This window comes from Styela clava, chromosome 1, assembly GCF_964204865.1.
Source record: "Styela clava chromosome 1, kaStyClav1.hap1.2, whole genome shotgun sequence".
In the NCBI taxonomy this organism is placed as follows: domain Eukaryota; kingdom Metazoa; phylum Chordata; class Ascidiacea; order Stolidobranchia; family Styelidae; genus Styela; species Styela clava.
In genome coordinates, this window is record NC_135250.1 from 26,345,092 (window position 1) to 26,358,346 (window position 13,255).

The 13,255-nt window shown below is 35.2% G+C and overlaps 1 protein-coding gene across 1 annotated transcript in view; it reads right to left on the reverse strand.

The window, feature by feature from the left end:
* The window catches only part of LOC144422926 (uncharacterized), a 34,832-nt gene extending 22,751 nt beyond the window's left edge, over window positions 1–12,081 (reverse strand). The window contains exons 1-7 of the mRNA XM_078112958.1: window positions 11,960–12,081; window positions 10,222–10,378; window positions 8,514–8,633; window positions 7,895–8,025; window positions 2,346–2,612; window positions 1,235–1,337; window positions 336–450 (exon numbers count right to left, since the gene is read on the reverse strand). Of these exons, the coding sequence (XP_077969084.1) occupies window positions 336–450; window positions 1,235–1,337; window positions 2,346–2,612; window positions 7,895–8,025; window positions 8,514–8,633; window positions 10,222–10,378; window positions 11,960–12,017 (951 nt within the window). The 5' untranslated portion in view covers window positions 12,018–12,081. The remainder of the gene's footprint in view (window positions 1–335; window positions 451–1,234; window positions 1,338–2,345; window positions 2,613–7,894; window positions 8,026–8,513; window positions 8,634–10,221; window positions 10,379–11,959) is intronic.
* Window positions 12,082–13,255: the final 1,174 nt, after the last annotated feature.

Below are 13,255 nucleotides of genomic sequence, written 5' to 3' on the forward strand. Positions count from 1 at the left end.
TATATGAAACTTATATAAATACAAAACTAAACGGACGTGGTATTGCCCGATTTTGGGATTCTGAGAAAATTTTTGATGAAAAGATCTTTGATCGGCGATCCAGAAGTGTGTGTACCAATATGAAGTTAATTAATTTAATCGTACTGGAAATAAAAAAAAAAAGGAAAATCGGAATAAAATTATGAGCCAACCCCAACGTGGTACACACACTGCGGGAAACCGTAAAAAATACATTGGCGCTCGTGTTGTATCGAGGCTCTTATGTAAAGAAAAACCGATTGTAAACAAATTAAAGGAAATCAAATTAACCGTTATAATGAACCATGTTTGCTTACCTCGATTGTATAAGTTGTGCTAGGCGACAAACTGGTCATTGTGGTTGACTGTTTATCAGATGTTGGTGAATCCACCCATCTTGTTGATCCATCTGTGGTGGGCCTTACTTCGATCCTATGAAACAAATTAGAATTTACAATAAATTCAGTGAAATCCATTATATATTTGTAATTATTGCGCACATTGCCCTTTGGGTAAAATTCTTTTTATAAAGTCATAAACTGCATTGATATATTGGAAAGAACTGATTTAATAATCGACACTTCAATCGCTAATGCCCAATGAAAAATAGAAAAGCTTTTGGTGTAATTCAGCTTAGAGTCGATGGTACTGTAGCGTAACAACTTCCTCAAGCTATAGTATAGTGTAAGTTCTACCACACTATACCGTAAGATCTAGATCTAACAAGTCTATCAGACTATAACATTAGATCTACCTCAAACTAGTATAACAGAATAAGGTCTAACACAATATAGCTCAAGATCTATCTCCAGCAGATACTATAACGTGATGTATACAGCTGCATTCTCTATATCCAAAGGATATCAGGTATTTCTAAACATTTATTAAAGTGATAAACACCTAATTTACTGTCGACTATTATACAACACTACAGTGTTGGCAGTCACTCACTTTAATGGGCTCATATAAGACAAACTTTCATTTCATTGAAACAATATATAAATCGATTACAACACAATGATATATCTGTGAGAACTAGTTTGCACAAAACTTAACATCTTTTACGATCGTCTCGGGACTGGTTGAGGTGCAAAAACGGGGTGTGGTAAATATGCCGCTTCATTTAGTATCGGTGACTTGCTTAGATCCTTGTTTTTAAGGAAGTGTGAAAACATGAAAAAAAAAGATTTTTATGTAATTATAAATATAAACTAACTTGTGCGGGAACCCAACTGCATTTGTATGTGGTTGCCATGAGATGATCAAGTTTGAGTTACAAGTGTTATTCGATATAGTATGGATTGTGGGATTTCCAGCCACTGAAAAGTAATTAAAAATATAAAGAAAGGCTAGCCATTGAATGAATAGAATTGTCATTGAAGGCAAAGTGCACATATGAACCATTTAGAAAAATTTTAGTTGTTGTTGTTGTTATTAGAGTAGATACGGTTGTTAGTAAAACCTTGTTTTTCTCCGATACTAAAGGGCGAATCGATTTCAAAATTTCAACTACCTAAAGTAGGTTTGAAAGTGGTAATAGACTTCTATTACTTCTATTTCATTTTAAATTTACTCAAGTTTTTGGCTCGATATTTTAGCCATTACTTTGGCGAATATTGGGCCACCACGTGCCATTTCGACTGACCAGTCAGCTATCATTTCGCCAAAGCCCGTGCCCACTCTACAAAATTAACGGACAGAATGAGTAGAAACCAAATGTTCAAATGTTCATGGGGATCGTTTTAAATTGTTCTTATTGTCGGGGTGATTGTTGTTGTTAGCTAAACATTGCTTTTCTTCGCAGATAAAGGGCTAATCGGATTCAAATTTTCAGTAGTCAAAGATGCCAGCCGCCAAAAGACTATTACTTTTATATATTAGTTTTGAGTCCTATTCAATGGACCCGATATCGCACCCAAAATTGTCATGTGGTGAGTGTGAGTGTTGTTGCTTGATGACCTTTTCACAAGTCACAAATTGGACCTCCAGAAGTATGCGCACCAAGATGGCGTACAACCTGAGCATAGTATGTGTGTACCAGTTAGGATTCAGGTTGTGCGACATCTTGGTGCGCATACTTTTGGAGCACCTAAAGTTTAACATAAATAAATTATCTTTTCGCTATTTCAATTTTTTATGTACATTTTGTGATGACAAATAAAACTATTGGGTAACGGACAATGGAAATATTTTATTCTGTGGTGTTTGGTCACCTTCATTACGCTTTTCCAACGAACTTTCAGCAAACTCGGGACTCATCTAACATCTTATATAGTATCCGCACCGATGCGCGATCTCCGTGTCTATATATTAGTAACTATATTCACCTTCATATGATACAGTTTTAGTTTTCTCGGTTTGGCCAATTCGATAACGACAACTATAGGATCCCGCATCTGCAATATTTGCGTTTTGAAGATTCAAAGTTGCTGATCCAGTTTGTATCGTTTGATAAACTCCCCGTGTAGTTTCGGTTGATACTTTGTTAGATGCTTTGTGCCATTCAACTTGTGTTGCAGTGCTGCAGTCTGTTGCTGAACACTTTTTCTGGTTTCCTTTAATGGTTTGTATTCTAACATGGGGACCCGGAAATACTGTTAAACACAATATTAAGTCAGATTACATTTTAAGGAATATAAAACACAAAAACTTTTTTTCCGAATACAAGGTTGACACCACACGATCATAACCATCAGCGTGAGGATCTTTTTGCTGATTTCTTGTTGTTGTTGCGAAAAAAACAAATCTATTTTCAACGCTACCAATTGACCAATCGTACTTTAAGATGGTTGCTAATTTTATTCTATTTAATTTATACAAATTCCTTCCGGTGTAGCCCGATATTTTTCCCAAAATTTTGCCGTTTTATTTCATTTAAAAGTGCACAAATTTTTTGTTTGGTCACACTCGGCCGTCTCTGTATCAGATCGTTTTAACAAACTCAGCTATCAGAACAAACAACCAAATTTTATTTTGAATTACTACTGTGCGAGTTCTTCATTCGGAGCACATGAAAACGATCGTCGTTTTCTACCACACTTCATTAGACAAGCATTCGTTTGGATACCAGATAATAGACACTCTTATAAATTTGTACTTAAGTTTTTTAATTTATGAAGATAACATAATTGAGACATAGTGAGTGTTAAATAGTGTTTGTACACGAAATGATTTTAAAAGGTGTTCAATATATATATGATAAAACACGTCAAATAGCGAACTGTAATAATTCTTTATATTTTACAATATTACTTTCAACATAATATTTACAATAGAGTTTGGGGCGCTCCGGAGGTATTTGTATTAAGATGACGCACAACCTGGTACACATGCTATGTCCAGGCTGTGCACCATCTTGGTACGAATACTTTGGGAGCACCCATTTTGCTTCTAACCCGGCATTTAAGCCTTCATATTCTCAATGCCTAATATATTTAAGCCATAATTTCTAAAATCAGGATTAGATTGCGCACTCTCAAAGATAAAGCTTTAAGCTATTTATGTAACCTCATAGGCTTACTAAGAATAAAATATGATGACCTAGATTTTATATCAATAAGTCTACTCGGACCTTTCTCTGAGTCATCGTTACGTGTTACGCAACAGTCATAACCAAATTTGATTTTCGAGCGACGTATGTGCTCGATCGGGCGTTAGAATTAATTGTATTTTCTGTAATTATTTTTCTATATCCAATCATAACCGAGTTGAATTTAGCTCAATTGGGAATTGGTTTTCTACAACCTGTTTAAAAAGTTATGTTTAACACTTTCAAATGCTTATTATTTATACTTTTCTTTTATTTATACTTCTCAAGCAAAGTATCTCCCCTTTCAATCATATGACACGCAAATATTAAAATTAAAAAATGGTCAAAATATAGCCGTAGAAACTAGTTAAGAATAAAAATGTTCCTAATTTTATCTAATTCAAGCAAGTGGGTGCCCGGGATCACCGCTGATACACGAGTCGGCCCGCATTTCAGTAAACCGTTACCATCCACGCAAAATTGAACCTACAACAACAGCGTACTGCAGTGACCGAGATAACGTAACTGCCGGTTCATTTTGAGCGCTGGGCTTTTCGTCGGTAATCTTTTGGTGAGCGGTATAGAGTAGACTATAGACCAGTACTCTTCAACAGGGGTTCCGCGGAACCCTAGGGTTCCGCAACACATGCAGTGGGGTTCCGTGAGTTTATAAGGTTCCATAGGGGTTTTGCGTAAAGGAAAAATTGACTGCTGGGCCAGTAATGTTGCAAAAAAATGATTATTCTTCTTTTCCGTTTTTGGATGAATTTCTTAGAGCGCAACAGCAAGAAGGACTCTTAGGTATCCGTAATGATAATAATTCGGAGGAAACCTTCAAAAAACATGAGAAGGAATATTTTTGGATTTCTATTCACAAAGAGGGTACAGCCATTGCAAAAGAAGCATTAAAACTTCTGTGTCAATTTCCCAATACCTATTTGTGTAAATCAGCATTTTCTGCTTTAACAACTAATAAATACAAAAAAAAGTTTTTAAAGAGTGTAGACATGAGTATGAGAATTGCTTTGTGCGACGTGGAGCAACGATTCAAGTAGATTGCAAAGGAAATGCAAGAACAACCTAGTCATTGAATTTCACGCTTGTTACCTTATTTCTGTTTCGTTGTTGAAGTAGAAATATTTGAATATTTGAAACATTTTGTGTTACGAGTATTTCTTGTTTTATTTTTGGTATTTGGGGTTCCCTAAAAAACGAAAAATGATATCAGGGGTTCCGCAATAACAAAAAGGTTGAAGAGCACTGCTATAGACTATAAAAGCGTCTAAAAATTAATCACGTCCACTAAAATTTCCAAGGCTTTCCCAGTTCATCGATTTAAGAGGTAAAAATGGTTTGTTCGAAAGAGTATATACATATACGGAAGGTAGCGATTAAGGAATTTTAATTATCGAGGTTGTTTACGAGAATGGCGACACATTGTGAATTGCGAAAATGAAGGAATCCTCCATCAATTGGTCCATTTGTTTGGTGATGCCATGGAAACGAAACACTAATCCAGATTTTCGATGAAACGCACATTGTCGGGTTGACAGCATAACCTACGGTAGAAATTTCAACCAGATCGGCCCAACAGTATAGCTAGACGCTACACAGACAGACAGAATGACTGAGAAAAATGGTCTCCCAGAGCGGAGATCCAGTAGTATAATAGAGTGTGTCGCTACTATGTACTCAACTATATAGCAGCACGTACCAAACTATAATGGCGAAGAATGAAAAAATTGTTTTAGCAATATTAATCGGTGTACAGTCTTTTCGTTCCTGGTATTTCGAACTTTTCCGGCTACAAGACGGTTTAATAATTTTGTTTTACATTCTCCCCGGGAGTTTAAAAATAATAATATATACCGTATATATATATACACACGAATTCATAGGACCTTTGGGCATAATTAAGATTAGGTGGGTACATGGTTAGGGTTGTACCAGAGTCGCAGGTTACTGTATATAGCGCTCGAGTGATGAATAAATATCCGTAAATTAAGCTATATATTATTTTATTATTGTTTTACTCCGACGGCAACTGTAAGTCAAAATCTTCGCTCAAACGGCCACATTCCACCTAGTAATCGGAATAGTCTGAGAGGCCAAACATAAACGTAAAACGCATCATTGCACGCTATAGTGTGGTAGACCTTAAATATAGTACTAGCTTGGGGCAGTTCTTACGCTCAAGTAGGTAGCATCGACGCTAAGCTCAGCTTCCGCGTTTCGTTCTCTTCGTTAACAAATAACGTGAATTACACCAAAAGCTTTTCTATTTTTCTTTGGTCATTAGCGATTATTGTGTCGCAATTAAATCAGTTATTTTATTCAAAATACCTATTCTCTAATCCGTCACACTTGGCCGTCTCTGTATCAGTTTTAACAAACTGGGCTTTCAAAACAAAAGGCCAATTTTTTATTATTCTGAATTACTATTGCGCGACGTACATTCGGAGCATATAAAAATGATCGGTTCCAGTAGCCGTTTTCTACCACACTTTCTCAGACAAGCATTCGTTTGGATACCAAATCTATCCCAGTTTAAGTAAATTGACAGTCTACCCAATTCATATTCAAGATCTTTAATTTATTTAGAGACAACATAATTTGGTCATGGTGAGTGTTAGATTGTATTTGTACGAAAAGGGTACACGAAGCGATTTTGAAATGGCGTTCAATATATATGACGAAACACGTCATATAGCGAACTGTGATAATGCTTTCTATTTTACAGCGATATGTCCAACAGAATATTATAATACATTTTGATATTATCCCGCATCTAACCTTTCATATTTTTTATGCTCAATATATTTAAGCAATAGTTATTTTTAAAATTAGGTGTAGATTGTGTATGCGCAAAGATGAAAACTTTGAATGGGTTTCGATCTATTCAAATCAAATATAAAGGCTCACTAAACGGTGCTCCGGAAGTATTCGTACCAAGATGACGCACAATCTGAACAACCCCAACCTGGTAAACATACTATGTTCAGGTTGTGCGCCATCTTGGTACGAATACTTCGGGAGCACCCACTAAACATATAGAATGATCAATTGGATTTTATATCAAATAATTCTATTTAGACCTTTCCTGAGTCACCAATAAGTTTAACACAGAATTTGATTTTGGCGCGACGTATGTGCTTGATCGGGTTTATTAGAATTAATTGTATTTCCGTAATTATTTACTAATATCTCAATATAACCCGAATTGAATTTAGCTCAATAAGATATTGGTTCTTGACAATTTTTTTTAAAAAGTTCGGTCTAATTCTTTCAAATCCCTATTATTTATACTTTTATTTCTCAACGCAAAGTATCTTCCCTTCGATCAATAATTACAAAAATGATCGGAACATGGGCGTAGAAATTAGTTAAGACTAAGAACATTCCCAATTTTATCTAATTCAAGCAGGTGGGTGCCCAGAATCTCCGCTGATACACAAGTCCGCCGCACTTCGGTAAACCGTCACATCCTCGCTATATTGAACCTACAACAACAATGTACTGCAGTGACCGAGATACCGAAACTGCCAGTTCATTTGAGAGCTGGGCGTCTCGTCGAAACCTTTTTGTGGGCGGTATATTGCAGCTAATAATTAATCACGTTCACTAAAATTTCTACGGATTCCCCAAGGAGATGAAAAATGGTCGGATCGGTCCAACAGTTTAGAGTTAAACGCTGTACAGCTAAACACAAAGACAGACAGGCCGACGGACAATCATGCAGATCAACAGAACGACAAGAACAATAGTTTTCTAGGGTGGAGATCCATGAATATCAGAGTATGTTGCTACTATATACTTAACTATAAAGTAGAATAAAAAAAATGTTTTATCAATATTACTCGGTATACACTTTTAGCCCCTGACATTGCGGATTCTTCAGACCACAAGACGGTTTAAGTTATAGTTTTGTTTTACATTCTTCCTGTGAGTTTAAAAATAATAATATATAAATACGAACGGATTCATTCGACACTTGGGCTTAGATTAGGTTGTTCTATGATTATGGTTGTACCGGGGTCGCAGGTTTTCGGTCTATGTCACTACTGTGGGGAGTAAATATCCGTAAAAATATCCATAAATATTCGTGAATATAATATTGTTATTTTTACTTTTTTATAAACTTCCACGGCTAACGGGAAGTCAAAATCATCCCTCAAACCGATATATGCCACCTAGTGATTTAAAAAGGCCGAGGGCAAAACGTCTGTGAACTTTATTATTCAAGCGCATTTTTGCACTTGCAGTGTACTAAATTACAGTTTACGTACTGGTTTATTTAAATTCTTATTGGAAGAGAAATTATAACAAACAATCATGAAGTAATATTACCTTTCTGGCAAATGTAGTAAAAGTTTTCATCACAAGATACATCAACCCACAGGTACGTTTGTCTGCCAACTGCCAAACAGTCTTCAACAGCAGTATTTTGTTCAGTCTCACCATTTGGTTGATTATTTTTCCTGATAAATTCAAATGTCGTAACAAGACCAGTGTTATTGCTTAAATTATTACTTTTTTCAAAATTTAACAAATGAAGACATTCAAAACTAACCATGTTAAACATTATTGTTTTATGATCTACTGTGCTTGCTATTACAACCAACTATTTCGTAAACAGGTGAGGTTTAGAAATACTTAAAAGGGAAAGATGTAAAATTTCCAATCGTCGTCGTGAAATGTGAGACTACTGGGTATACCAGATCAAATCTACGAACTTATATATATTTTTAATATGCATATTATAAAATTCACAGATTTATTACAAATATTTAAATTCATATTTGACCAATGAATTTTGTTAAACAGCTACTTTTTTTTTATCAACAATAAACTCGTTTTTACTAGTCAGGAGATTTCCAATGCCTATCACCGTACATTGCCAATACAATTGAGATAAAAACGAAAGCCGTCACTCCAAGCCAATGTATGAAATGAACAATGAACAAACCAGTTTTGATATCCCGCTTCTCCTCTCATGTTCACATCAGTACTATCTTGCCATTTCCAATCTCCTTCTATAGCTCTGTCGTTTCCTCCGATGTAAAAGGTGTTAACCTCACGTTGTATTCTAAGAATATATATATTTTATTAGTTTTTTTTTTATACCGGAGCTCTTAAATAAAATAGAAAGAGTATGGTGGGCGAGATGGACAAAATATCGGCAATCGCCCAAAAATTTATCAAAGATCAAATTTTGAATTGGCGCCAAAACAAAAAATAAATAAAATTTTAATTGTTGTACATTGCGTTCCTCAGATAAGAACATTAATTAATTGTGATTACACTACCCAAATAAACGATTGATATCGTCGTATATGCATTTCTGCACATAAATAAGTTTTGGGTTCTTCAAAGTATTTAAAGTTTAATACGTATATACCAATAATGGGTGCATGTAGGTACCGAGTGACATGACTGTAAGTCCTGTCAAGTCCGAATTTTATCGCCAGTTGAGACTTACATTCCCAGTTAAAACCTGACCTTTTCCTCGTCCAACCTAATCTACCTTAACCTGTGACACATTTTTGCATTCTGTCATCTAAATGTCATCAAAAATGAGGGTGTTGATGCATTCTTATACAAATACTGAGATTTTTTAACAAAATTCAAATCGCACCTAAGAAGATTGAATAATAATATACTATAGATATAGTTATATCAGATAAATTTACTAATTTTTAGGTATGCTTTTATATCGTAACAAAATAAATTAATATTTATTGACAGTCAGTGGTTCAAAAGTCTCACTTATTACTTATCCATTTGAGCAGATTATTGTGCAATAACATGATAATATTATTCAACAGTCTCAAACAACCAGGCAAATCAAAAGGCATTCTTATAGCTCAGAGTTTTACGTTGCACACACCCCTATCCGTCGTGAGAAGGATAGGAGAGGCGGAGTTTGGTGTGTTTTCACTTGATTCAGAGCCGGAGTGGAACTTTTTGATGCCAAAATTGAGTTCGAAAATCTGAATTCCGTGTCGGGAGTCGAAGGAAAAGAGTCAAATTTATTGCCATTGTGTCAATATATGCTGAAAGTTGAACGGCGGTACGATCTATCCGCGCTATTTGATAAGCCTTTGATAAGCTACTAATTGGAGACAACCATACTGAAGCAGAAGTTGCTTCAGGAACAACTTGGGTTCAATCATTTTCATCTGAAAGCATCCTGTTGCCTTCATTTGCGACTAAACTATTGCGATTTTAGAAATTGGAGTAATTTTTAAAGTAAAATACCGATTACAGAGTCTACAAATAATATTTGAGGGTTCTTATATTCCAATTAATGTTTTAATATTTGTTCACCCCAAACGTTCTAAAGTGCAACACACAAAATAGCTTACACAACACTGAAATATATAACAACAAGCCAGTAGGCGCCCAGGATCTCCGCTGATGGACAGACAGATACACGGTCAAACAGAACGACTGAGAATAAGGGTCACCTAGAGCGGAGATCCAATATATCTGAAAAGTTTTGGTTTTTATATATCTTTGGGAATGTTGTGAGATTGACACTTTCTTTATACACTAGATTTTAGCACAACATTAAAGGTCAGGAAGTCGAAAATCAATTTGATTGATTTTACCATACCCACAATATTCCTTTTTAAATGAATTAAAATAAAATCAAAATAGTGATCTCAACTTACTTGAATGTTGAATTAATAACTGCCGTCATTCTTTCATTATCAACTTTAGCCAAGTAACCTTCCAATTCTTCACAGGATGATTTGGCGTGGTTGTAAGATTTTTTCTGTTTGAAAAAAAGTAGTTCGAATCCATCAACACATTTTTCTTTCCAAGAATCTAAAAAAAAATCGTGAAGGCACCAATTTGAATCATCTAATTTCTTAGTATCATCAGTTATATATTTGTTAATTGCAATCTAAATCAAAACTAGTTTTACAGTTTCATTACCGAAACCTGTCTGCTATAATCAGTGGTGACATTCAGGAGGTTCGGGCGAACCTGTTCTTAGAATATCGCGATTTCAGCGAACGCTTGTTCTTGTTTTGTAAATTATTATAGAAAGCATTTTTTACATTCTCTTGCTTATAACAAATGAGGAGCTAATTCACACGTTGTCAAAATACAAAATACAAGTAATAAAAATCCGATATCTTTCTAATCTCGTTAAATTTTTACGTATTAGTTATTTTGTGGCTTCGCTATGGCCGACTTGCGTTGTAAATAATATGGGGACAGAAACTCCTATTTTCTATGGGAATATTGACTGATAAATCTACAATGTAGTATGAGAGCAATGACTGAGTGATTCAAGTTTCGGACTAAACAATCGGGCATCGTTTATCTCTAAGGAAAAGTTTGCATTTCGAACACCAACAGAAGTTTAGTCATATTTAATAATTTTCTAAGAATTTGGTTTAAAGATGAAGTACTTTTATTGAGTCACCATCACAACTCGAGTGTGCAAACAGTGCTCTAGACTAGAGCAGGGGTGGCCAATCTACTTGGGATCGAGATCAAATAAAATCGTCAAAATAGCTCGAGATCGACTGGTGGGTAATACGGTCATACACAAAGGAGTTTGAATATGTAGATAGTTGAAGAGACACACATGCATACAAATCCTTCCGCCGCTGCCAATAATCTTAGTTTATTGAGCGCGTTTTTAATGAAATCGTCAAAAATTCGTATTTTTCACGTCCCATTCAATTTGTTAATTTTATTATATAATTGTACCCGGAGTAAATAGTTCATCGGTTGTTTGAAATTTATTCAAATCATACAATTCAGAATTAAGACCTGCCTAATTTTTAGCCGAATATAAGTGTTGAAAATTTCTCAAAAAGCCTAAACAAGTATTCATGTATTTTCTGAACAGCAAAAAATAAATATTCACAAACCATAAATGTTACATGACTGCTCAAGCTGCTCGCTTGAATTTAGAAAGAATTGGGAATTCTGATGCCACTACACGTGAAATGTGTTCGCACACGGCAGAATTTATTGTGCGATCGTTTGTCAGTCGAGGCACACGATATTCGGCAAGTTTATTTTTTGAATTTTGCAGCGCCAAAATCGTACTTTGTTATGTAATAATATGCTCTATCTGCCTTGCCCATGCTCAAATACTTTATGTGCATACTGACTTCATCGTAATTTGCACATGCACACATTACTGTGTTATTTTTGTTTTAAAAGCACACAACATATATTGCATGAAACTGGTTCAAAGCAATATTTTGAGGTATGTTACCAAATTCTCAGACGTGGCGACGCGATCGGCTATTCAAGACGCGGTGATCGACCGGCCGATCGCAATCAACGTGTTGGCCACCCCTGCTCTAGAATTTAACGGAGGAGTAATTCAGTATGTTTAAAACTATTTCGATTTATCAGATTTTTATATAAAAATTCACTTACCCTGAGCTGATGCAATAGTGATGATCCACAGGAGCAAAAGAGCCCCGAGATACTTCATCTTGAAAAGTACTTGTCTATTCCATTGAAAATAATACTAGGTTTTGAAAAATTTCACAAAATTTATTTTACTGCTATTGAATAAAAATATTATTTAAGTTGAGTCGATAAAATTTCATCTCCTATCAGGTTGATCACTCCTTCATCTCTTTCTCTACACTGGGTGTCTCAAAAATGTGGTGACCCACTCTATAATGATTACTCTAATCCCCGTCAAAGTATTACATCTAACCTAAGTTAGAACATAGCATGAATTCCAATTCACATACTCACTTATACCACGTAGTTTCCCTAATATTTATATAGAACTCAGAACAGAAGACAGGCGTGCAAAATGGGCCAAGACATCGCTTCCATTCTCTCTCTTTGTTAAGATTGTAAATACCGAGTAAATTGACACATCAGTTGAAGATTTCACATAAATAAAAATTTTCTCAGAAGAATATAAAATAACATAACAACACCCCAAACCAACATTATACAGGGTGTCCATAAAATCCCTTTACAATTTCAATTTCGTTATGAGGTCAGTTCTCAATATATCGTTTTCAATCAGTAATTTTTCAAGTATTTTTATTTCATTTAATACATCTGTAAGAGCCAAAACAATTTATGGTATCGATAAATTCTCTATGCAAAATTTTGTAATACTTTATGGACACCCTATATTACTATGTTGACTAAAGCACGTAATTTTAACCTCATGAATTAGTTTGGTGTCAAATGGGTTCATTAACTTCCTAGACCAAGGGTGTGCGAACTGCGGCCCGCAATGGAATATTGTGCGGCCCGGGGAGAAGGGCTTATTGTGAATGGTGTGCCCGCGAAACGAGTTTTTAGTTTAGTTATTCTGGTACGTGCTAGCAATTCCAATCCCCTTGCGTCGCAAAGATATACGTGTAAACGAATGCCAGTGTCATATTAGCAAAACTAGCTAGCAAAAGCATTTTTTGTACTTTAAACTACTAGAATTTATACCTTAAAAAAAGTGCGGCCCGCGGCTCCACCTAATTACTTAAATCTGACCCTCCTGTATTAAATGTTGCACACCCCTGTCCTAGACAAAAAAATGACAGAGGTCCTCCCAAAGCATGCTCAAATCCAACAAAACGACAGATAGTGCAGCTTAATTTATGACAATATTTTTGCTTTATTATACAAAGTTCGTGTTGCACACTAACTCAAATATATTTCTGTAACGTTTCGTCAGACCAATATCGCAGAAATAGCAATATACAT